This window comes from Dermochelys coriacea, chromosome 27 (assembly GCF_009764565.3).
Source record: "Dermochelys coriacea isolate rDerCor1 chromosome 27, rDerCor1.pri.v4, whole genome shotgun sequence".
NCBI lineage: Eukaryota > Metazoa > Chordata > Testudines > Dermochelyidae > Dermochelys > Dermochelys coriacea.
In genome coordinates this window covers 7,287,098-7,310,521 of record NC_050094.1, presented here as the reverse complement: position 1 = coordinate 7,310,521, position 23,424 = coordinate 7,287,098, and the positions used below count along the sequence as shown (strand labels likewise).

Genomic DNA, 23,424 nt, shown 5'->3' with positions numbered 1-23,424 from the left:
ACAAGTCCGTTCCCACAAATGCGGCCAACCCCTTTCAAATAGCGGCTGATACTGACTGGCTCAGATGCATCCACTGAGATAACCCGGGGGATTCAGCTGCTCCTCCTGACTTCACCACCTTGCCGCAGACCCCAGCATTTGTACCTGGAGCCACCCAGGACTCCATAGGGGCATTAGAGCCAACCATGTCACCGGCAGGGTGGGGCGGAGGAGAACGCAGAGGTACTGGAGACCAGCATGTCCTCCACCTGGCTGTAAGCCTTTGTCCTCGTGCGACACAAGGATCTCAAAGCACCTGACAAACAGTCACTACCGCAGCGCACAGTAGGGGAAAAGGGAAGTTGCTGGGGCTGCAGATGGGGAACAGGAGACTTAAGTGACTTTCCTGTTGAGTCAGCTGGGGAGCTGGGAATAGAACCCAGGAGTCCTGGCCCTCAGTCATTTGCCCTACACATTCTCTCCCATCACACAGGCGAACGTCCCCGGGATTAAAGGAGAGATTTAAAACTGGGACTCAGGAACCCGAAAAGGCCATCAGGAGACGTCCCAGAGGGCAGGCTCCATGCTGGCCTCCTGGCATTCTCACTCCTGGCAGGCAGGCTCTGGAGGACGCCCTGGGTCTCTCCCGGCTGCTATACTCACGCCAGCAGGGTTCCAGCTTCCTTGGACTGGTAGATGTCACACTTGTGTAGGGGCCCTGTGTCACCGGCGGCTTTGCAGAGGGCTTGGTGGAACTGGAACTGGATCACAAAACTGACAAAGTACCTGGATTGGGGGATTGGAGGGGACGTGAGCAGGGCTGGCCAACAACTCTGGGGCCTCATCAGGCCACATCAAATATTTCCAGGCCAGGTGGAACCTGGACACGCAAGTGCTTTGTCTGAGAGTCCGTGGAGCAGCAGGCCTCAGAGCCAGCCCTGCACTGTGCTATACAGCATGCTATATAGATTCAAAATGCAAAAACAGGACACATGCAGGATCCCCACTTCATGGCCCCGCCCCACGCTCCTCTTCTTCTCCCAGAGGCTCCATGCCCTGGTCAGGCTGGAAGCCAGAGCTGGGTAGTGGCAAGAGGTGTCCAGGGAGGCCGGGCTGCTGTGGGGAGCCCCGGACCCTCCACCAGCCCAGGGTGTGGGGCAGAGGTGCCCGAGAGCAGCCCCTGCCCCATGTCCCCACTTCCCAGGGCATGCCTCCCAGGGCAGATGGAGAGTCTGGGGCTCCTCACAGCAGCCCCGGATTTTTGGGTGGCTCTTCCTACTGCCCAGCTCCGGCTTCCAGCCTGGCCAGGGTCAGGGCTTCGGGGGGGAGGGGAAAGGGGGGGAGAAGGGAGAAGCAGGGGGCGCCTCATGGCAAGGGGGGAGACTTAAGCCCACCTCAGCCCCCCCATCCCACCAGGAAGAGGCTGGCACCACCCGAGCCTCGGGCAGGCACAGAGCAGTGCCCCAGGGAATCCGGGACAAATGCTGTCCTGGAGTCATCCAGCCTAGAACCAGGACTTGAAATGTGCATTCAGGACTGTCCTGCCCAGTCAGGGATGGGTGGTCACTCACATGTGGCTATATTCAAGTGCTTGTTTGGACATACAGATGTCAATAGTCATAGGTGCAGCTGTATTCCCAATTGACTTCAGGGAGAGTTTAGGGCCCAGGAGTGTAATGGCTACAGTTGGGATTGGCCCAGAACATTGGGGTTAGCCTCCCCAGGCTGACAAAAAGCCCTTGAATCATTCAAATACCTCAGGACAGCAGTTTAGCTCCAACATGACAGCACTGCTAGCATCATCACTTTTTTCCACAACACCCCAGCCTTTCCAGAGGGCTCACCCCCAAGCCGTGACCACGTCTGGCCCTGCTCCCGAAGAGAACCCTGGCCCAGCTGCACACGCTCCCTGTGCACGTGGCTGACAGACAGGTAACCCCCAGGCTGCAGTTCTGGTCATTGCTGGACGGGTCCGGTATCGACAGACTGGATCATCCACGCCCATCCACTGCCCACCCCGTCAGTCCCCCCTCTCGCTGCAGCCCTTCCACCCAGGTCAGAGGAGTGGCTACGGGTTGAGCCGGGCTCGTTGCCAGGCAAAGGCGAAGGGAGTCAATAGGGGAGGCACGCCTTCGTACCTTACATAGGGAACGTTGGCTGGGATGTGAAACTTCGCACCAGGATCAAAGTCATCCTCCGACCTGGGCACAGGCGGGCACAACCCCTGGTACTTCAACCTGCATGGTGGGGTGAGGAGAAAGCATCAGTTAAGGACCTCCAACCAGCACAGCTCCACAAGATGGGAGGGAGACTTCGTGTGAGCAGGGGAGGGGGCACGCAGGAAGAGAGAGAGTGGTGAGAGCAGTGGTGAGCAGAGACCTCATCAAGGTCGGGGAGGGGAGAAGCTGTGGAACCCGACGGGCCTACCAGGTGAGGATCCTACATTGAAATGAGATGGGTAGGTTCCCCAGACTGGACCTCAAGCGGCAGAGAACTGCTCAGAGCCCTTTGCTGCCTAGGGGTGCAGACAGATGCGTGCCCAGTGCCAGGCCGGCACCTCCGACTGACCTGAGGCTCCACCACTGCCGGTTATATTCGTCCTCCTGAATGCGCCCGTCAAACACCTTCCAGCGCCACTGGTCCATCAGGTACCCGAAGGGCAGGAAGGCGATCTTATCCAGGGCAATGCTCATCAGGTAGTTAATGTCACTCTCTGCAAAGGACGGGGAGCGGACGGGAGGTCAGCGAGGCAGCTTGTCCAGCAGATCCCTCGCCACCCCCACTGGCCAGCAGCCCGTCAACATCAGCAGCCTCTGATGGGCCTTGGAAAGTTCTAAGCCGAGAGCTGGATAAGCAGCCAACAGCACTCAGTACCAACAGCTGACAACCTGCCCCCCGCCCCCTCCCAGGCTCGCTGACTTCTGGGGAGCAGGCCCCGGGCCCTGGCCAGCTCACCGTTGTTGTCCTCTACTCGATCCAGCAGATTGATGCTGTGCAGGTGTTTGGGCGTGGAGACCGACAGGGCCATGACGTCGCCGATGGCCTCGTGGAAGCCGGGGTTGGCCCCGTCGCGGAAGGAGATGGGTTGGTCCTTGTACTGCAGGAAGTACTGGACGTGCCCCATCTCGTGATGGACGGTGATCAGGTCGTCCATGTTCACCACCGTGCACTGCTTAATCCTGGAATGTGTGGAGAGAGAGAGAGCGCACAGGAGTTAATGTGGGGACGGGGGCGGGAGAGAAAGGGAGAAAGCAAGCAAGAAACTATACGATGGAAGCTATAGAAATACCTGATGTGCCCAGATAGCACAGACACGCACCCAGATAGATAGCACAGACAGACAGACATGCACCTAGACAGAGAGAAAGACGCACCCAGACAGATATCCATCCAGACAGACACCCACCTACCCAGATGCACCCAGACAGACAGACCCAGACAGCGAGCTGTGGCTCCCCTGAGCTATGTCTGCAGCAAAACAAGCCCCCTGGCAGTGAGTCTCAGAGCCCTGGTCAACTGACACCGGCTCGCACTGCCAGGCTAAAAATAGTCGTGTAGACACTGGGGCTTGGGCTGGAGCCTGGGCTCTGAAACCCGGCAAGGCAGGAGGGTCTTGGAGCTTCAATGGCTATTTTCAGCCCCACAGCACTAGTCCCTGGACCTGGGCTCCGAGACTCCCAGCCGTGGGCCGTTTTAGCTGGATGGACGTACCCACTGACATGCAGTTCCCAGGGCTGGAGCAGGCTTCCTGCAGGGACGCAGGCCTGAAGTGGGGCTGGACTGACACCCCGGTGCAAAGTGTGGCTCCGTGTTGTTGTCCCCAGCCACTGACAGAGTCAATCTGCCTGCGGCCCTGGGCCAGGGCTCAAAATCCTGCTTCAACGAGGGGCAGGAATAGCCTGCCCTGCCACGGGGATTGGCAAACAGACAAGACATCAAAGCAGTGGGCAGGGCGTCCCAGGGGGCAGGGAGCAGCCGGGATTGGCTATCGCTCTGCTAAGACCCCTCTGCTCTGTTCAAGTGCCAGCCTGGGGCACTGCCCAGCCCTGTCCTTGGAGGCACCTGAAGTCCTTGCGGTTGTAGAAGTCCCAGGCAGAAGCGTGGCACACGACCTCCCGGCCGGCTGGCTTCTCAATCATGGACTTAGCCCAGAACTCCGGCGGCATGGGGATCAGGCCCAGGGAAGTAAAGAATTTATCCGACTCTCGAAACATCCTCTCCGGGGTCCAGCCCTGTGCAGCCAGCAAAGAGAGCACATGGGAGCCGGAAACGGGAACGCTCCAGGGCGGATAGGCAGGAAGCCGGGGACAGTAACAGGGCAGCACTTCTCACCTCCGAAACTCAGGCCATCAGGAAGGAGGGACTCAGGGCGGTTCCACACTGGGAACCGGCAGAGCAACATCGCTCAGAGGGGTGAAAATCCACCCCTGTGCGATGTAGTTTAGCTGACCAAACCCCCAGTGTAGGCAGCACTAGGTTGAAGTTTCAGGGATTATCTCTTGGGGCAGGGGACTGCAGTCTGGGACACACTCAGTAACAGGAGGCTCTGGGACAGCTCTAAGGAGTGGCTCCAATTTGTGTCTAACACAGCACTGACTTCCTGGCCCATACAGCCCCCCCCCCTTGCCATTAGCAACACAAAATATAAACCTAAATCTGTTTATTCCTGAGCTTAGCAGGTCTCTGCAGGGCCCTCTGTGCCTGTGCCTACCTCCATCTGCCTCACAGACGCCAAGAGCTTGATTTTGTTGTTTTGCACCTTATATAGTTATTTTACACCGGTGCAAGGGTGGAGAGTGGTGACATTCTGAGCTGGGAGCGATTTTCACCCACTTAGCACAGCTGGGAATGCTGGAACAAAGTGCAAGGCAAAGGAGATTCAGCCCCTTTTCAACCCAGGGTGAAGCTAATAGGACCCACCTGGTCTGGTTACCAGGTGGAGCCAGCAGAAGAACTCTCAATTTCTCTGCAAGGTGCTATCTTGATTCTCTCCAATTTTACAACAGAGTATCCTACTGGTTTCTGAGCTGCATAAGTGTGAGGAGAATCAGGCCCAGTTATTCAGGCTGGTTATTCTGAGACCTGGACTGTTTCCCAGGGGAAGGGAAGTCAGCATCACCTAGACAGGAAAAGGCGTTCCCAAGAGCAGAGTCTCAAAGGGTTCGAACACACTGACCTGTTTTTGCATGGCCGGGGTGGCATCCACTTTCGTGGCACTAGGGTAGGGCATCACCAAGTCAAAAATGTTGGACCACGACTGGGCCCACATATTCCCTAGAGACCCGCAAGGGGAGTGGGGGGCAGGAAGCAGGGGAGAAAGGGAGAGAAGAACAAAGCAAAGTTACTCCCAGCCCCGGAGCCAGAAGGAACGTCACTCCCTTAGGCTATTTTCAAAGATGCCTAAGGGCTTTGGATGCCTGTAAAGGGAATCCCAGGGGGGCTCTGAAAGCCTCAGTCCTGGTTTACAAAGGGGGGAAGGGAGCCAGTCAGCCTCCCTCCCCCTCCCATCCTCCTCCCAGCCAGAAATCCTCCTCCTATTCTCAAATGCACCCCTGTTCTCGGGGTAACACACGACTCCATGAGTCCCTTTTCTGTACTAAAAGGTCCTGGCTGAGACCTGGCGAAAGCCAGTGTAACTCTACTGCCATCAGTGAGAGGAAGGACGGTTCAGTGGTTAGCGTGCGAGCCTAGGATTTAGCAGACCTGGCTTCAATTCTCTGTTCTGCCACAGACTTCCCGGGTGACCTTGGACAAGTCTCTTAGGCTCAGGTCCTCACAGGTACTTAGGCTCCTGCCTTCTCTTGAGTTCTATGGACATTAGGGATTTGCATACCTTTGAGGATCTGGGCCTTAGCCACTCTGTGCCTCAGTTTCCTCCATCCCCACCCCTCTATAGCCGCCCCACTGCGCTCCCATCCCTACACCCTGTGTCTGTCCCACCACACTCTTATCCCTGCCCCACTGCACTCCCGTCCCCACCCCCTGTGCTTGTGAGGTGCAGTGATGGGGCCAGAGAGACAGAAATGGAGCTGGTCTGGCTTTGACACCCAGCTTCAGCTTGGGGCCAAGAGCCCAGAGAGGTGAGAAAACATCACCCAGTATGTAGCGCAGCGGACCACAAAGCAGGACTCCTGCCTTGGCAGCCGGCTCGCTGGGACTCGCGTAGATCAGACAGTTCACACGGTTAGATGCCCAGAGTTTGGTACCCGGGGCCAGACTTCGCAGAGAGCTCTGGGAGATTTCAACACGTGCAGCACTCAGTGTGCTGGGCTCTTTGCAAAGCCGGGCCCCACCGGTGGGTGCCAGGCCTGTGGGGAAGTCTGGTCCCTAACAACGGGCCCTGATTTTCAGAGGACGGGGGCCCTTTCATTCCAATGGGCCCTTACCCACTAGCACCATCACCCCCATATTAACAGGGTGATTCACTGCCCCAAGGAAAACTGGCCACTGGAGCCAGCTGGGAGGATGGGGTGTTAGGTCTCCAGGGTGGGGGCAAAGAAGAAGGAGGTCCATCTCAGACATCAATGGCCAGTGGCCATCCCAGCGCCCAGACAATGTCCCAAGAGATGCAATGGCCCCGGGTGTGCCCGGGGGGGGGGGTCTTACCGAGCAGGTGAGCTGGGATGGGGCCCTTCAGGTTGATGTGCTCCTGCCCATATTTGTTGTAGAGGGCGCGGCGCACATAGGCATGCAGGTTGAGGTACAGAGGCTGCAGCTGCTGGTATAGCTGCTCCAGGTCCGCTTCGAAGGTGGGCGTTTCGTAGAGGGATCTCCAGAAGGCCCCATTGTCCGTGTGACCTGCCCAGATGCAGAAGGAGAGCGGAGATCGTGAGCACCCTGCCATGTCCACATTGGTACCCTGCTGCTGATCTCCACAGGCTGCACCAGCCCTGGCCCGGGGACAGCCCTGCCTCCTTGCTCCGGGGCTGGAAGTGTGGGTGGAGGGCGACTGACTGAGCCGTTGTGGTTGGCTCCAGGTGACCTTCCTCATCTCCCTCATCTAGCTCCCATCATGATGGGCTTTCAGAGACCCCAGACCACACCCAGGACCTTGCTGGGGGCTGCTGCTTTTTAGTCCACTTCCCTTCAGCCAAGCCCGTGAAGCCCTGCAAGGCGTTCGCCTGGGGCCGTAGTGAGATTGTCCCAGGAGCCTAAGGAAAGTCAAGGCCTGGTTCCCATTGAATCCCAGTAGGAACTGGGCACTGAGGAAAAGGAGAATTGTGTCTGAGTAAGGAGCTCAGGGTTGGGCGCAGGGAGCTGGAGGCCTCTGATAAATCTTCTGCAATGGGGTGGGGATGGGAGCGCAGTGGGGCAGCTATAGAGGGATGGGGAAAGGAACGCAGTGGAGTAGACATGGGAGCAGAGTGAGGCAGGGAGGGGGGTGCACTGGGGACAGGGATAGGAGTGTGGTCGGACAGGCACAGGGGGTGGGGACGGGAGTGCAGTGGGGCAGGGATAGGAGTGTGGTGGGACAGGCACAGGGTGTAGGGATGGGAGCGCAGTGGGGCAGCTATAGGGGGGTGGGGATGGGAGTGTAGTGGGGCAGAGATAGGAGGTGGGACGGGAGCACAGTGCAGTGGGGATGGGAGCGGAGATGGCAGGGATGGGGAGTGTGGTGGGACGGGCACAGGGAGTGGGGACAGGAATGCAGTGGGGCAGGGATAGGGGAGGGGATGGGAGTGCAGTGGGGTAGACATGGGAGCGCAGAGAGGAGGCTATAAAGGGGCAGGGATGGGAGCGCAGTGGGGCAGAGATAGGAGTGGGGACAGGAGCACAGTGGGGCAGGATGGGGGTGCACTGGGGGCAGGGATAGGAGTGTGGTGGGACAGGCACAGGGGGTGGGGACGGGAGTGCAGTGGGGCAGGGATAGGAGTGTGGTGGGACAGGCACAGGGGGTGGGGATGGGAGCGCAGTGGGGCAGGGACGGGTAGAGGGTCTGCCAGCGGGCAGGCTGTGTCGTTAGGGAGTGGTGGGCCCTCTCCCTTTGGGAAGGCAGCTCCTCAGCAGAAAGCTGACCATTGAGCCTGGCTGCCTTGTTGCTCAGCTCCACGTATCTCTTGTATTTGCTTTTGATCTCCTTCCCGGAGGCGTCCCGCCAGCCCTTCCAGGAGAAGAGGAGCTCGTCGTAATCCCGCGACTTGGCTAGGATGTCGGTGAGGTCTACAAAGAGAGGAAATGACTATGGACTCCCTGCTGTGCCTTGTAACATCGCAGAAGCTGGGCACCGCGGCAGTTCCCTGCTGACCCCACATCCCCAGCCGCAGCCTCTTCGACCCATAGACCAGCCACGACAGAACGGTTCCCATTGCCCAGTCCTCCTTCACCTTCCCAGGCTCTCCTCCTAGACTCTACTGCAAACGTCCCCTTGAGCTCACCTGGCGGGACCGTCTCCCGCTCCCCGCTAGCTCAGCCCACGGGACCGCTGCTCCCTGCCATCATTCTAACTCTGCTTTTCCCTCTAAGTCACCCTCTTTCAAAGCCCTCCTGAGAGAACCCTTGTTGGTCACAGTTTTCTCTATTGTCCTCTATATTTCACATGCTCTGTAGTGGAAACTCATCCAGAGCAATCAAGTAGGGTTTGCTAACACACTGATACTAGACCAGATTTGATACTCGGCTCCATTGGATTGTAGCCATCGCAGCTGAGATCAAACAAGATTGGAATTACCCGGGCATTTGGGAACCGTCATACACTTTCCTCCCAGTTTGCTGCACACACATATGGAGATCCCAGCCTTAATTTCTGGGGCATCTGCGGCATCTTCTGGGGCATCCTAGCCTTAATTTCTGGGGCACCTTCAAAGAACTTCAGGTGCTGGGTGGTGGTGGTGGGCGCCTCCCGTTCCCTGGAGTCCTTGCTACATCTTACCAGGATCCAATGGATAGCACTTGTCCTGTCCCTTGCAGACCTTGGCTATGCTGTATGTGGTCTCCATGTCCGAAAGGATGTTGTTGTACTGAAAAAGAAATTGTATCCACTTAGATGCCTGCTTATTGCTCTTCTCTCAGAGACAATCCAACTGCATACCCTGTCTCCAGCCACCCTTCTCTGGCCCTTCCATCCAGAGATCTCAAAGCACTTTACAGACATGAATGAATTCAGCCTCACCACTGCTGGGAAGATAGGGAATGAACATCCACGTTTCACAGGGCATGTGTATGGCGGGGGGAAATGGAGGCACAGAGAGACGAGACTTGCCCACGCTCAATCTATGAGCCAGTGGAAGCCCCAGGGGCCTGAATCTTCAACCCACGGGATGCAAATCTCCCTCATTTACCTCAGTGGGAGTTTTGTCTCTCCTGCAAGGGAGGCTGGTGCCTGGGAATCCTGAGTCCTGCTACCATGCTCTGGGCACTAGCTGATACTCCTCCCTGCCCTCACACACAAACACTCTCTGTCTCTTTCAACAAGAGAGAGAGAACATGGGAAACCAAGTGGTTTAATGGTGGCAGTCCACACCTGGCATAACTGTACTAATAGAACCATTGAAAAATGAGCCATAGGTCAGTCGCCTCATGCCCCCATTCTCTGAATAGGCTGAGCTCCTGTGTCAGACTACACCTCCCATGATGCACCAGGGTCTCCCATTCTGGGGATGGGAGGCAGTGCATCATGGGAAATTGAGTCCAATTGGGGAATTCAAACAATAAACAAGAACGGAGGTGCGAGGCAACCAAACTACAACTCCAACAAGGGACCATGGCAGCATGTCCACATTGAAATATTTTGACTCTCACACATTCAGTTTTTGAACAAAAGAAATCAGTTTTTTCCATGGAAAGCAGATCCGTTCTGCAAAACAATTAAGTTAAAAAAACAATTTTCTGTCAAAAAACAGTTTCGATCGAAAAATGTTGATCAGACCTAATTACTAATCAGCCTGCCAGCTCAGACACTGTACCAAATCCATGGCCTCAAACCTTCCTGGCTGGGCTTCATGACAAGGGTCAGAACTCAGCCTCCCCCTAGAACACAGACCCCACCACATGGAACTAAAGGAGAATCTCCAGGAGTTGTTAGGAGGAGCAGGGCCCATGACTAGCACTTCTGCTTTGGGAGATTTATTAATTTCATTGCGGGAGGTATTTTTAGCAATTTTTGAGTTTTATGCAGATGTCCAAAAATCAGGGGAGTTTCAGGACTTTCTCTGGTTTCAGAGTAGCAGCCGTGTTAGTCTGTATTCGCAAAAAAGAAAAGGAGGACTTGTGGCACCTTAGAGACTAACAAATTTATTTGAACATAAGCTTTCGTGAGCTACAGCTCACTTCATCGGATTCCAGTCTCTTTGTATAGACTGGAATGAATCATGATCTACATGACTCATTCCAGCCTATACTACTGAAAAGGTAATCTCTTTGTAATGGTCCCTCGTGCACTTTAACATAGTATTTTTTCAAACAGCATTGTGTTAAAGTGCACTCAGGAACCTTCAGGGCGCACTAGCAGGGTATACATCAGTGGTCTCCAAGCTTTTTACACCCAAGATCACCTTTTGAATTTAAGGGCAACCCAGGAACTCCCCCGCCCCTTCCCCAAGGCCCCACTCCACTCACTCCATCCCCCCCGCTTGCTCTCCCCACCCTCACCCTGGGACCGAGGGGTTCGCAGTGTGGGAGGGGGCTCCGGGCTGAGCCTGGTGCAGGGGGTTGGGGTGCAGGAGGGGGTATGGGGTGCTGGCTCTTGGAGGGGGGTCAGGGCTGGGGCAGGGGCTTGGGGTGCTGGCAGAGGCTTGGGGTGCAGGAGGGGATTTGGGGTGCAGGAAGGGGTATGAGGTGCTGGCTCTGGGAGCGGGGTCAGCACTGGGGCAGGGGGTTGGGGTACATGAGGGGGCTCAGGATGCTGGCTCTGGGAGGGGGGTCAGGGCTGGGGCTTGGGGTGCAGGAGGGAGTATGGGGTGCTGGCTCTGGGAGGGGGGACAGGGCTGGGTCAGGGGGCTGGAGGGGCTGGCTGTGAGAGGGGGCTGGGGTGCCGCCTCCTGCCTGGCGGCACTTACCGCAGGCAGGCCCTGGTTGGCGGCACAGCGAGGCTAAGGCAGGCTTCCTGCCTGCCCTGGCCCTACACCGCTCCTGGAAGGGACCAACATGCCCCTGTGGCCCCTGGGAGAGGTGGTGGGGGGCACGTGGCTCCGCACGCTGCCCCTCTCTGCTAGCACCGAGACCCCTTCCCCCACCACGGGGCTGCACTGGTTACTTCTGGGAGTGGCGTGGGGCCGTGGCGGGCAGGGAGCCTGCCTTAGTGGCAGCCCCACTGCACCACAAGAGATGGCAATCGACTGGGAGAGTTGCCAGGTTCGACCAGTCGATTGCGATCGACAGGTTGGTGACCACTGGTCTACATGGACCAATTAATGTACAACACATTAGTGCTCTTTAGAATTCACCCCCCTGCCCCCCAGTGTGCATTACAGCTCTGTGTAGACAAGCCCTTAGATACAAGTAACCCTTTCCGGTGTTTACTGGATAAACACCAATTTCATTTGTTGTGTATCGGGGGGGGGGGGCGGGGGGAAAGGGGTTAATTAGTGTACTGATTCCATCCAGGAGAGGGCAGTGGTGTGCGTGCGCACACACACACACACACACACACACACCCTCTCTGCCCCTTGGTCTGCCCCAATAGCACAGAACACAAAGGGTCTCTTTTAAAATGGCCTTGTCAGATGCATTTCTGACCTGCTCAGTAAACTCTCTTTATTGTGGTTGGGAATAATCCGTGTTTTAAAGGGGGCGTTGTGCCTCCTGCCCAAGCCTGCCGGGAACCCACCATCCCATCCTAATGTGATGTTGTGGCAACGGCGGGGGCTGCACTCAGACTGTGCTGCCGGATGGGGCAGGAGGAGGCGGATGGGCAGGGAAGGAGGGCGCGTGAAGGCACGCTTTGGCGTACTCCGGCCGGATCATGAAAAACACAGGAGTTCGGCTCCCCTTTTGGGTGGAATTTCGGGCCTGTTACTTTTATCTAACTGGATCTCCCAGACCTACTTGTAACTCACGCACCAGGAACCTGGGATCAACCCTGTACTGCATCTCGTCTTTCTCCATTTCCAGGATCAGTGCCAGCCCAGGTGCAGCCCTCCAGCTAAGGGCAACACAGAGTTATGCAAAGCAGCCCACAGCTGCCCTTGCCTTTCATAGGAGATTACAGGCCCCAGCATGCAATACTCCTGCTGCATTTGAAGAGCCAAGCCGCGCTGCATGCTGGGACACATAGTCTTCAGTTGGTGAACCCCAGGGGGCAGGGATTGGGCCTTCTCTGCTTGGGAAGCGCACAGCGTGCTGTCTCAGCTCCGCATGGAAGACGTGGGAGGCCACAATCTGCTCCATGTTAAGCGGGGCCTTCTGGGTGCTGTCACAGAACACCCTGCCTCCCCCTCCTCTCACCTCCTTCAGCTCCAGTTCAGGCAGGGCGGCCCTCTCAATGTCGCTCAGTTTCTTCAGGATGCGCTTGACGCTCGGGTCCTGGAAGTCCGAGTAGTCGAACTGCCGGGCCTGCATGCCGTGCTTCAGGGTGTGGGCTGACATCTCCAGGTTCTTCTCCAGCTGCAGGACCAAGGGGGGACAGGAAAGGAATCATCCGACTGGGGTGATCAGCCGCAGCCCCCGCTAAGAATACTGGCATGCTCTCACTGGGGGCTGGCCAGAGACCTCGGTCTAGGTCTAATCTACAAATGAGGCCCAACTCATTTAGGGATGCTGGGAGAAAGGCGCCTCCCACCGTATGAATGCTACTCTCTGGCTACCCCCGGGCAGCAGCCGGAGCTGCCCTGGTTTTCTGTGCTTGTCTGCAATGGACTTTGGGTACAACCTGCCTGCCTTTGTTGTCAGCATCACACTCTGTGGCCTGCAGCCCGGTCTCATACCATGACCTGCTTGTTGTAGTGCGTGATGTTGGTGTTGTACGCCCAGGACGCCTCGCTGTAGGCGTTCCACACCACTTCGGCCGTGCTGTTGTACTCCGCCAAGAAGTCTTTGGCTTTTGCTTCATCCAGCACTTTATCTAGAAGCAGGGGAAACCCAATGGATAAAGCAGCCAAATGAGCTCTTCCCCATGCGTGAGCAGAACCTCCTTGAAGAATCCATGAATCCAGTGCCACAGGCTCTCCACGCATCCGAGCAGGCAGCACTTCCTGCCCCCTTAGAGGGTCATGACAGGAGAAGCCAACGGAAGAGTAGCAGCTCGACGCTAGTGAAGCATCTGCCTTTGTTCATCTGGACAGGAGCAGCCAGGCTGAGCCCAGCATTGTAGACTGTCCCGGTCAGCCAATCAGAATGCAGCCCACAATGCTACCTCATGCATGATCTGTTACATCGGGAGAGCAGGAATTACTGTAACAGAAGAGACCCTTGGTCCTTCTAGGTGTGGATCAGATGTCCAGCCAATGGCGCATGTTTCAAAGGAAGGTGCAGTGCCCCACGCAGCACATGACTGTGTGATGCTATCTGGAGCCCAGCCGGAGCATGGTGCTATTTCGGACTAGCCCATCTCACCGCGCTCTAGCAGAGACATTGCCCACCTCCCACGTGTATTCTGAGTAGCAATGCCATGCTGTGTCCACCTGGGGACACCTCCCAACACCCGTGGACCCAGTGCTGAGGATTTACCGATGCCGTCAGGGTAGCCCTCAGGGACAGGTGGGCGCCACTCGAAGTCCGGCCAGCCCAGTGTTTCATTCTTTTCGTTGTTCTGTTTCTGAAGCCACGTTGTCACAGGGCTGAAGTACTCCAGGAGGGCCCCAGCGTCCATCTTATCCATGCCAGTCAGATTGAAGAGGATCTCTTGCCATGGCTTGGAAGAGCCAGCTTTCAACACCTCACTGCAGAGAACCGGGAAAGCAAATGCCAGCAAGAGACAATGAGATGGATGCCCCAAGGACAACATGTATAGTTTTGCACATCAAGATATGGGTGTGATGCTGGCAGAGCAGGTGCCAGCTCATGCCAAAGTCCCCATGTCTCAATTGAACGCTGACACACACACAGCTGGAATAAGTCTGGCTCACCTGCGTGTTAGTGTTATTAAAATAGGTATTAGAGTGATAAAAATGTGTCTAGACTTTACTGAATGCTTGTGAGTTGCTGCATGCATTAATCTCACTGATAGCATCTGTACCCCATAGTGTAATATTTGAGCAGTTGTATTGTGAGCCTCTGTGACTGTGTAACTCTCCAGACAGGAGAGAGACATTAATTACTGTGAAGTGCTGATCATCAACACAGTGTGTTACGCCCTCCCCAACAGAAAAGGCCCATTGACACCAGACAGTATTGTGGGACATTAAAGAAGACAAAATATTTTGTTGTTCTGTCCTCCTTCCCCTGAAGATGAGTCATGTAAGTGGATTCCTCTGATCAGCTGAGTTCGCAGCTCAGAGCACATGGCAGGAAGGGGATAAAAACCCCAAACAAAAGGAACCTGGTATCTCTATGCTGCTTGGATGCTGAGGCGCAAGGGTTTTCTAGACATAAGCAAGAGTTTCCCAGCTGCTTACCCTGGGTTAGCTCTAAAGCCATATACAGCTTGCTGATTATAGAACTTCTATTAGCTTTTGAAACTTGATTGTAACTGATTTGCGTATATACATTTACCTGCTTTAACCTTGTAAATAACTCTCTAATTTCCTTTTCCGACTTAATAAATCTTTATATAGTTTATTATAACATTGGCTACAAGTGTTGTCTTTGGTGTGAGAGCTAAGGTGCAATTGACCTGGGGTAAGTGACTGGTCCTTTGAGACTGAAACTAACCTGAATCCGATGAAGTGAGCTGTAACTCACGAAAGCTTATGCTCTAATAAATTTGTTAGTCTCTAAGGTGCCACAAGTACTCCTTTTCTTTTTGCAAATACAGACTAACACGGCTGCTACTCTGAAACCTGAATATTGCTGTGATTCTTGGCATAAGGGACCATCTGTCACCAAAGTATCTTCACCTGGATGGTGAGGTGGGTGGGGGTGTCCAAGGGGACTGTCTGTGACTGCATGCATAGGTTGTTAATAGTGCCTGAGGAGTTCACACTTGGTAATTGGTTGATGAACTTTAAGTGTAGAACTCACAGTCAGTTTGGGGTTTGTGCCCAGCTCCCTAACAGTCTGTCCTGAGTTACTGCAGCCAGTGTTATGGGTAATCGATTCTCAGACTTCAGGGGATCAACTGGCCACCCCAGGCTCAGGGGAGCATCTCTTCTCACCATGTGCTTAAGTCACTTTGGAAAATGACACCCAGGCCCCTAAATCACTTAGGTGTCTTTAAAAATTGGACAGCTGGACTTTCTGTTTTTGGGCTTCGTTCAGGCCTGGAGTTGCATCGACTTACATTAGTGCTGGATTTGCAGAAAGTAAAGTCTTTATACATATCCCTGCCACTTTCACAGAGGGCACCCATCCCTGTATGGAGAACGTGTCCTTAGCTGGGACTTGAACAGGGATTCAGGCATTTAAAAAAGCCACACTACCACTTGAGCTAAAGGCTAATCTTCAGCTAGTCCTAGTGTAGGGACTGACAGCCTCCTGGACCTCCAGCCTGTAGGGAGCAAGGCCATCACATATCCCCCAGATGAATCGATGCACTGATCCCATAAGAACAGCCATTCTGGTTCAGACCAACGGTCCCTCTAGCCCAATCTCATGTCTTCTGACAGTGGCCCGTGCCAGATGCTTCAGAGGAAACCAATGAGAGAGGCTAGAGGAGAATGAAGACACCCCGCCCCCCATGCCTTTTGTGACCTCTCGTGGTCCTTTCTAACCACCCTGCTAAGGCTGGGGCTCCGGGCTGAGCAGCTCACCCCCTTCTTTCCCAAATCCTCCCTCGGCTCTCACCGGAGTTTCGCTCCTGCCTCTTTGGATGTGTAGATGTCACAGGTGTGCAGGGGGCCGGTGTGATTGGCAGCTTGGCACAGGGCCTTGTGAAACTGGAACTGCAGGATAAAGCTCACAAAATACCTGTGAAGAAAGCAAGTGCCATAAGAAATAAGAACAGCCAGACTGGGTCAGACCAAAGGTCCATCTAGCCCAGTGTCCTGTCTTCCGACAGTGGACAATGCCAGGCGCCCCAGAGGGAATGAACAGACCAGGTAATCATCAAGTGACCCATCCCCTGTCACTCATTCCCAGCTTCTGGCAAACAGAGTCTAGGGACACCATTGCTGCCTATCCTGGCTAATAGCCATTGATGGACCTATCCTCCATGAATTTATCTAGTTCTTTTTTGAACCCTGGTATAGTCTTGGCCTTCATAACATCCTCTGGCAAGGAGTTCCACAGGTTGACTGCGTTGTGTGAAGACAAGTTTCTTTTGTTTGTTTTAAACCTGCTGCCGATTCATTTCAGTCCTCAGGGCTGAGCAGTGGGAAGAGGGGAGAGAGACTAGCCCCAGTACTTTTGCCTCCTGTCATTTACATTCTTCACATCTTTGCAATCATTCTAGGCCCTGAACAATAAAGCGCCCCAATGGTGACTGGTGCGATTAGGCTGTTTCAGAGTCCGATCAGGGGTTTTTGTGCTGACAAAGGGGAGGAGATGAGAGACAGCACTGGGATCAGACAGAAGCACTGTGTACATTTCACTGTCACTGCCCTGGACTCTGGTCTCCTGACACTGCAGAGCTGGGCTCCCCACACTGTGCTGTACCCCATTCTTGACCCACAGCACCCCCTGTCATTGCAGACCTGGGCTCCCCACACCGCTAGGCTGATGGTGATTCTATGTGTTGTGCCATTACAAACATTGTGAGTATCTGGGTCAATAGCATCGAATAACTTTAGGTTACCCAGGCTCTACATGAGAGTCTCCAGTAGCTGTCACTAATTTTAAGGCTCACTGGGCCCTGCCACATATCAGCTTAGCTAGTACATGGCATAGTTCACCCCTTATTATTCCAGTGCAGCTTTGCCAGTGGGCCTCTATCCTGGCCTGCAGAACTCCCAGCCGGAGAGACAGATAGGTATGACCGAGAGCTCTGTGGGTGCCCCTCACTGCGGGTCTGGAGGACCCTGCCTGATCCAGACAGCAAGCTGCAGCCACTTCCTGTGGCTTTTGTGATACAGATAAACGTGCCCCAAAGGACTAGAGTGGAGCCTCGTCAAATTCAGGCCGGTGGATTGGCCCAGCGCACCCCCACATGCCAGTGGTCCGAGAAGCAAGTCATGAAGTACCTGATGTAGGGGGTGTTGCCAGGGATGTGATACTTCGCACCAGGGTCGAAGTTGGTTTCGTTCCTTGCAATGGGAGGACAGATGCCCTGATATTTAGTTCTGTAAAACAAAGGGGTTGGGGGGACAAAATGAACAGCATTAGCAGGGGCCTGAAAGAATCGGACACATGAGTAAAGAGGAACCAAGAAGAAGGAAGAGGGGAAGCTATAGTGATGAACAGCCCTGAACGTGTCTGGGGCTTAATTTTCAGATATTTCTATCCATCCACTCCGCAAACATCCGTCCCTCTGTCCACATATACACCCACCCACCACCCACATACTCATCTATCCATCTATCCACCCACCCACCCACATACCCATCTATCTATCCTCATATACACCCCCCCGCCATCCATCCATCCATCCACCCACCCACATGCCCATCCATCTATCCACATATACACTCCCCCACCCATCCACCCACCCACATACCCATCCATCCACCCACCCACATACCCATCCATCTATCCACATATACACCCATCCATCCAGCTATCCACCCACTCACATACCTATCCATTCACCCACCTACCCACATATACACTCATCTATCCATCCACCCACAAACATACCTATCCATCCATTCATTCATCTACCAGAGTATTGGCCTGGTCCCAAAGCTAAGAACATGCTCTCTTGTTAGATTTCTGGTATTCCCCATTGGTCACAAGGTTCCTCCCCTTCCAATCCCAACCAGGATACACGAGTGCAAAGGTGGCCATAATGGCTGCCCAAAGGCACCTGACCTAGCCACATCAATGAAAGGTTCAGGTCTGACATTTGGGTACATTTCTACTTTTCTCCAGCCACATTTGTCCCAGCCCATTCTCAAGGGTAAAATTGCAACTACACTGTTTCTATTCATTTCAGCCCACTCTGGGACCGAGGGTGAACTAATCTGGTCACCTCACAAGCAATCACCATCTGTTTGCACGATGCATCTTTCAACCCAGAAATAGCACAAAACCATTCACGCTTCTCACATGCATGTTCAGTTATGCACACCCATACACACATGTGCACACACCCATGGGAGCACAGATGCACACCCACACATACCTGTGTGGGAAGAAACGTGCATGTACACACATGTTCATCAACGACACATATATGTGCATTCACACCAGCGTGCCCTTTACCTCAGATACCACCAGTCATAGTTGTAGCGGCTAGGGGGGATGCGGCCACTGAAGACATTCCAGCGCCACTGGTCGATGAGGTAACCGAAGGGGAGGAAGGCAATCTTCTCCAAGGCCATTTTCAGCAAGTAGTTGATGTCACTCTCTGCAAGAAACAGAGCCGGAGTGAAGCAGGGAAGGGACCTGGGGGGATGCAGACATTAGCCCAGGCTTCCTGGAAAGAGCCCCGGACCCCTGCAGGTGGAATTTGTAAACAGGCAGCTTCCTTAGTTGGCCAGAGGAGCAGGAAGGTCTGCGGGGGCGAGCTGAAATGGCATTGTGACACAGGCACTGGACTCAATGTGCCCCTTTCCTTCAGCAATCGCCTCGCTAGACGCTCCTCCCTAGCTCTCCTGACTAGAATGGGGTGACATTTTTTTGACAAAACTTTTATTTTTTCCCCACCAAAAAATCCCAACGCATCGTCAGGTCCCCCAAAGCACTGTGGCAATTCACGCCAAATCCACCAAATTGTTTCAGCCAGAAAAAGAGAAAACCGAAAAAAGTTGCTTTTTCCAGTTGAAACGACTTTTGGTTTCAAATTTTACGTCCATTTTATTTGATTGTTTTCCCAAACCCCTTCAAAATAAAAGTTTGTTCGACCCGAAACGATTTTTGTCCCGATGTTTCAGGTCGGCCACTGAACTGGAAAATCGGTTTTCCCACAGCTGGATGCCTGAGCTCGCTCTTGGAAAGTCACTGTGGCAGTGGAAAGGCAGCTGGCGTTCGTCTCCATTGGCACCAGACCGCGGAGATGGATTTCCAAGGGCTCAGCGCCCACACTCAGGGCCAGGTTTTGGGCTGGATGGGACCACAAGAGGCTCTCCCGTCTCCAACCTGCACTCAGGATGAGAATCACCTTTTCACTAACTAGGACGAGAAAAGTTCCAGGCCAAGTCTCCACTGCTCTGCACCGTGGGTCTGGCTCTCACTCCCACTAAGGCCCCACTCTGGCAGTGTAAATGGGCCCAGAGGCGAGTGTAACTGTAATTGACTCCCCTGTTGTCTGGGTGGTGTAATGGGGAGCAGGTCCCTGGTGCTATGGCCGGTGCAAAGCGAGTGTGAATTGATGTGTTCTGACCCAGGAGCATTTCACGCCCTCTGAGCACGACTGCAGGGCAAAGGGGAACCAGATCCTATGTGCATATTGCAGGTCGCGGGTATGTTTCTACAGTGGTTGCTGCTGCTCCCAGTGAAGTCACTGACAAGACTTCCATGGGTTCAATGGGAACGAACTAGACAGGAAACCACCTGTAAGTCAGCATGGGTCACTGCTGTCCAAGCCCCCATGAGAGATCACTTTTCCCCTGTGGGTGGTGAGTGGGCAGCGTTCCAACCCCACTCTTGTGGCACCAGGACCCAGGTGGTACCTCCCTTCCACCCTTCCCATCGCTCTAGTAAATCCATCCCCTCCAGAGGCAATAGCGTGGTGGCCAGAAGAATCCTTCTGTCAGCCTAGTGGTGTCTACACCAGGGCAAAGGTCGGCTTAGTTCTGGCGCTCCAGGGCATGAAGTTGGCACGTCCCTGAGGAACGCAGCTAGACTGACCTAAGTTTCTGGTGTATGCCAGGCTGGAGTCTCGAGCTGGTCAGTGCAGAAGCAGCCAAAGCAGGGAGCTGGGGACTTCTGGAGAACTTTCTACTGTTTTGATTGGACTTTCTCAGCCCTGCGATTGGCTGATGGCTCCAACCTTCCCCCTCATCCTCCCTCAGTCTTTTCACCCCACACCGAGCCTCTTAACCCTGCCCTATGCCCCTCCCGTTTTTTTTTCAGTTAGCTGATCCCCTCCTACCTAAACCCACCCAATAAGTACAGAAATCATGCTTCCAAATTTGCTGCCATCCCACAGTTCCCTCTGCTGGTATGTCCTACCCCTTCCCCGCCAGGTCTGCCTGACCCATTTGGGTTGTTAGCTCTTCCGAGCAGCGGCTCTCGGCTATTCTTTGTCTGTTCAGCGCCTAGCCCGATGGGGCCCTGTTCTTGGCTGCGGCCAAGGCACTATCCAGCTGTGCAGGCCAGGACGGAGGTGCACTGGCAAGAGCTCCAGACCAGATTCATAATCATCAACATAAATACTATCCCAAGAATGTTTCTTCCCCTGCAAAGCAGCTGCTGGCTTGCAGCAGCAGTTTGCAAAATGTGTTTGGCTCAACCTGGTGCCGTCTGGCTCAACATGTGGGCTGGTTAAAGCCCAGCTCCAGGACAGAGCCTTTCCAGCCTTGCCTTTCTCCAGCAGGAACTAGTCACTTTCACTCAGACAGCTGGCCCGGGCCTAAGAGGAATTCACTGAGCATGAAACCAAGCCCAGAGAGCTGACTTCTCCTTGGAAATAGGCTTGGTTGGCTGCAAGATCCAGATTCCAGGAAGAAACCAGGGACACCTCTGCAAGGGGAGCTCTGTTCTGTTGGCAGGGAGAAGGGTTTGCTTCAAAGCAAACAAGGCACAGAGCCCCAGTTCCCCAGCCGGCCCATGATTCAGCACCCAGGGGTGTTGCTGTGGGAGTCCTTCAGGGATGCAGACAATGGCATCTCGGTGTCTGGGCACCAGCCCGCTCCTGCAAGCAGATCCGTGCAATTACACTCCAAAGCTGGAGGCTAGTTTGAGGCCCCTTTCAAAACCTCTGCACTTGCACTGGTTTGAAACTCCCAAGGCTCTTCCGGCCGCGTGATGACTCTTGCTTTGCATCCGAATAAGCAAGATCAGACTCGGACCCGTGGTCATTCAAATCTTAAGGACAAATAATCCACAAGTCCTTATTCTGTTTTTGCTCGGGCAAAATGTCCATTGACATTCATGGACCTGAACCTGTGAGGTGCTGAGCACCCACAACCCCCAGGGAGCCAGCGGGCTTAGGCCCAAGGTCAGTTTTTCCTGAGTAAGAGCTTCCTGGGTCCGAGCGTTTGATCCCTTGCTCCCCTTGCTGACCAAGTGCGCAGGGTGGGTGCTAACCTCGGAGATCCCAGCCTAGCAATAGGATCAGCCGCAGCAGCTGCCAGTAAAGCCCCGGCCACCCTCCCCCTGAGTGGCAAATCGTCCGCTCTCATCAGAAGAAGCTAATTGCAGGTGACCTTTGCTGCACCTTCCCATCATCACATTAGCTCACGCACTTCTCCTCCGCCCCACAAAGACGCTCGCCTCACTGAAAAGCTTGGACCTGCAGGTGCAGCCTTTGGCTGGGTTATTTAAAGGAGCCTGCCCCTCAACGAGCAGTTCACAGGGCTGCAGGGTGGGCAAGTGCCCATGGCTTCAGAACCAGGTGAGCCCCGAATCTCAGCCCAAACAGGTCTTTAGCTGGAGCAGGATTGGGGGATGGGGGAAGGTTCATTCTTTGGAAGGGGAAGTGAACAACTGCCCTGCCGTTGGTCAGGAGGATGCTAGCTGGGTTCCTTGGACTCATGGCCCCTCTCCGCTGCCCACGTCTCTGGACACCTGGGTCCAGAGTCTCATCTGGTGTAAGCTGGTGTAGCTCCACTGAAGTCAATGAAGTTAGACCACTTTACACCAGCTGAGGATCTAGGGCCGTTACTTTCAGGTGCTGCCATGGGAGGTTAGCATGGGCTAATTGTTAGCACGAGGGGCCTGTAAGCCACAACTGCCAGGGTCTTGTCCAAGCTCTGCCACAGACATGCCATATAACCCTGGTCTCATCACTTAACCTCACTGTTCCTTAGTTTCTCCATTTGTCAAACAGTGATAATGATATTCACGCCCTTTGGGAAGTGCTCTGAGATCTCTCGATTTAAGAATGCCCCACAAGTGCTAGGTGTGACTAAAATAAATGTACCAATCTGAGATGTATGAGCTGCACCAGCACGGAGAGCAGCCCCCAGGCAAGGAGTGATGACAGCTAGAAGCACTCAGAAAATCCCCTCAGAGCTAACTCTGGACTCAGCTGCTCTCCTGGACCAGCCAATGTGCAACACAAGAGCTGGAGGGACAGGGCAGCCGGGGGTGTGATGACAGTGGGGAGCCCAAACCCCTCCAACCTAAAGACACACTTGGGCACGACCAGCAGAGTTAGCAACTTGCATGCCAGAGGCAGAGGAGAGTGTGTGGAAGGTGCCCTGCTCAGAGCAGCCATAGCCAGGGCCCTGGCGCTTTCCTCCCTGCAGCTCTCAGCTCATGTCCCCTGTCCAGAGGAGGTATCCGGTTCCCGGTGCCTTGCGGGCACACCCCCGCTGGTACCTGCATCCTGGGTGACTTGGCTGAGGAGCCCGAGCTTCTGGAGATGCCCAGGGGTGGAGACCGACAGGCTCATGACGTCGCCGATGGCCTCGTGGAAGCCGGGGTTGGCCCCGCTGCGGAAGGTGACCGGCTGGTCCTTGTACTGCAGGTAGTACTCAACGTGCCCCATCTCATGGTGCACCGTGAAGAGCTGCTCCATGGTGACCGTGGTGCACTGCTTGATCCTGCAGGGCGAGGGGCAGAGTCCTGTCCACACGCGCTCTTTGCACTGAGGAGGGCTTGACCTGCTGCTCCCCCCTACTGGGATACACTCAGCCCCGGGAGGGAGGGAGGAAGCCTGCTAGCCCCTGGCAGATGGGAAGCAACATACTCTGTGGGGCAGGGACAGTCAGCAGCCCGCACAACCTCCCACCCCCGCTGGGAACACTGGGCTCTTGGGGGATGGAGAACTCCCTCCTATTGCTCTCTCCTCACTCCCCCCAGTAACGGATGCTCACAGCAGCACAGAAGGGACCCTAGGGTGCTGGCGAGGGTCAGTGCAAAGGGGGACTCCGGCAGGTGGTGTCGGTGGAGAGGGGAGAACACGGGCTGCTAAGCCGGATGGGAGAAGGAGTTCTGCCGGGATGGGAACACGTTAGCGATGCAGACAGAAGCCCCTCCATTGCTGCATCTCTGCTGAGGGCGGGGGGAGGGTTGCTGGCATGGTTACATGGCTAGGAGGTGCAGGGGGGACGTGTCACACTCAGAGGCTTGCTGGCATGGTTACGTGGCTAGGAGATGTGTGTGTGTGGGGGGGGTATTTGCTGCTGGCATGGTTACATGGCTAGAAGGTGCGGGGAGGATGTGTCACCCTCGGGGGCTTGCCGGCATGGTTATGTGGCTAGGAGATGT

General features: G+C 54.9%; 1 protein-coding gene across 2 annotated transcripts in view; it reads right to left on the bottom strand.

The window, feature by feature from the left end:
• Positions 1 to 23,424, bottom strand: part of ACE (angiotensin I converting enzyme) — a 58,187-nt gene that overhangs the window by 3,032 nt on the left and 31,731 nt on the right. For both annotated transcript variants that reach the window (XM_038385349.2, XM_043503363.1), the window contains exons 8-23: positions 22,534 to 22,757; positions 18,310 to 18,454; positions 17,130 to 17,228; positions 15,796 to 15,918; positions 13,582 to 13,793; positions 12,840 to 12,976; positions 12,361 to 12,519; positions 8,849 to 8,936; positions 7,996 to 8,139; positions 6,586 to 6,777; positions 5,156 to 5,253; positions 4,042 to 4,211; positions 2,935 to 3,158; positions 2,548 to 2,692; positions 2,118 to 2,216; positions 643 to 765 (exon numbers count right to left, since the gene is read on the bottom strand). In XM_038385349.2, coding sequence (XP_038241277.1) covers positions 643 to 765; positions 2,118 to 2,216; positions 2,548 to 2,692; positions 2,935 to 3,158; positions 4,042 to 4,211; positions 5,156 to 5,253; positions 6,586 to 6,777; positions 7,996 to 8,139; positions 8,849 to 8,936; positions 12,361 to 12,519; positions 12,840 to 12,976; positions 13,582 to 13,793; positions 15,796 to 15,918; positions 17,130 to 17,228; positions 18,310 to 18,454; positions 22,534 to 22,757 — 2,382 coding nt within the window. The remainder of the gene's footprint in view (positions 1 to 642; positions 766 to 2,117; positions 2,217 to 2,547; positions 2,693 to 2,934; positions 3,159 to 4,041; positions 4,212 to 5,155; positions 5,254 to 6,585; positions 6,778 to 7,995; positions 8,140 to 8,848; positions 8,937 to 12,360; positions 12,520 to 12,839; positions 12,977 to 13,581; positions 13,794 to 15,795; positions 15,919 to 17,129; positions 17,229 to 18,309; positions 18,455 to 22,533; positions 22,758 to 23,424) is intronic.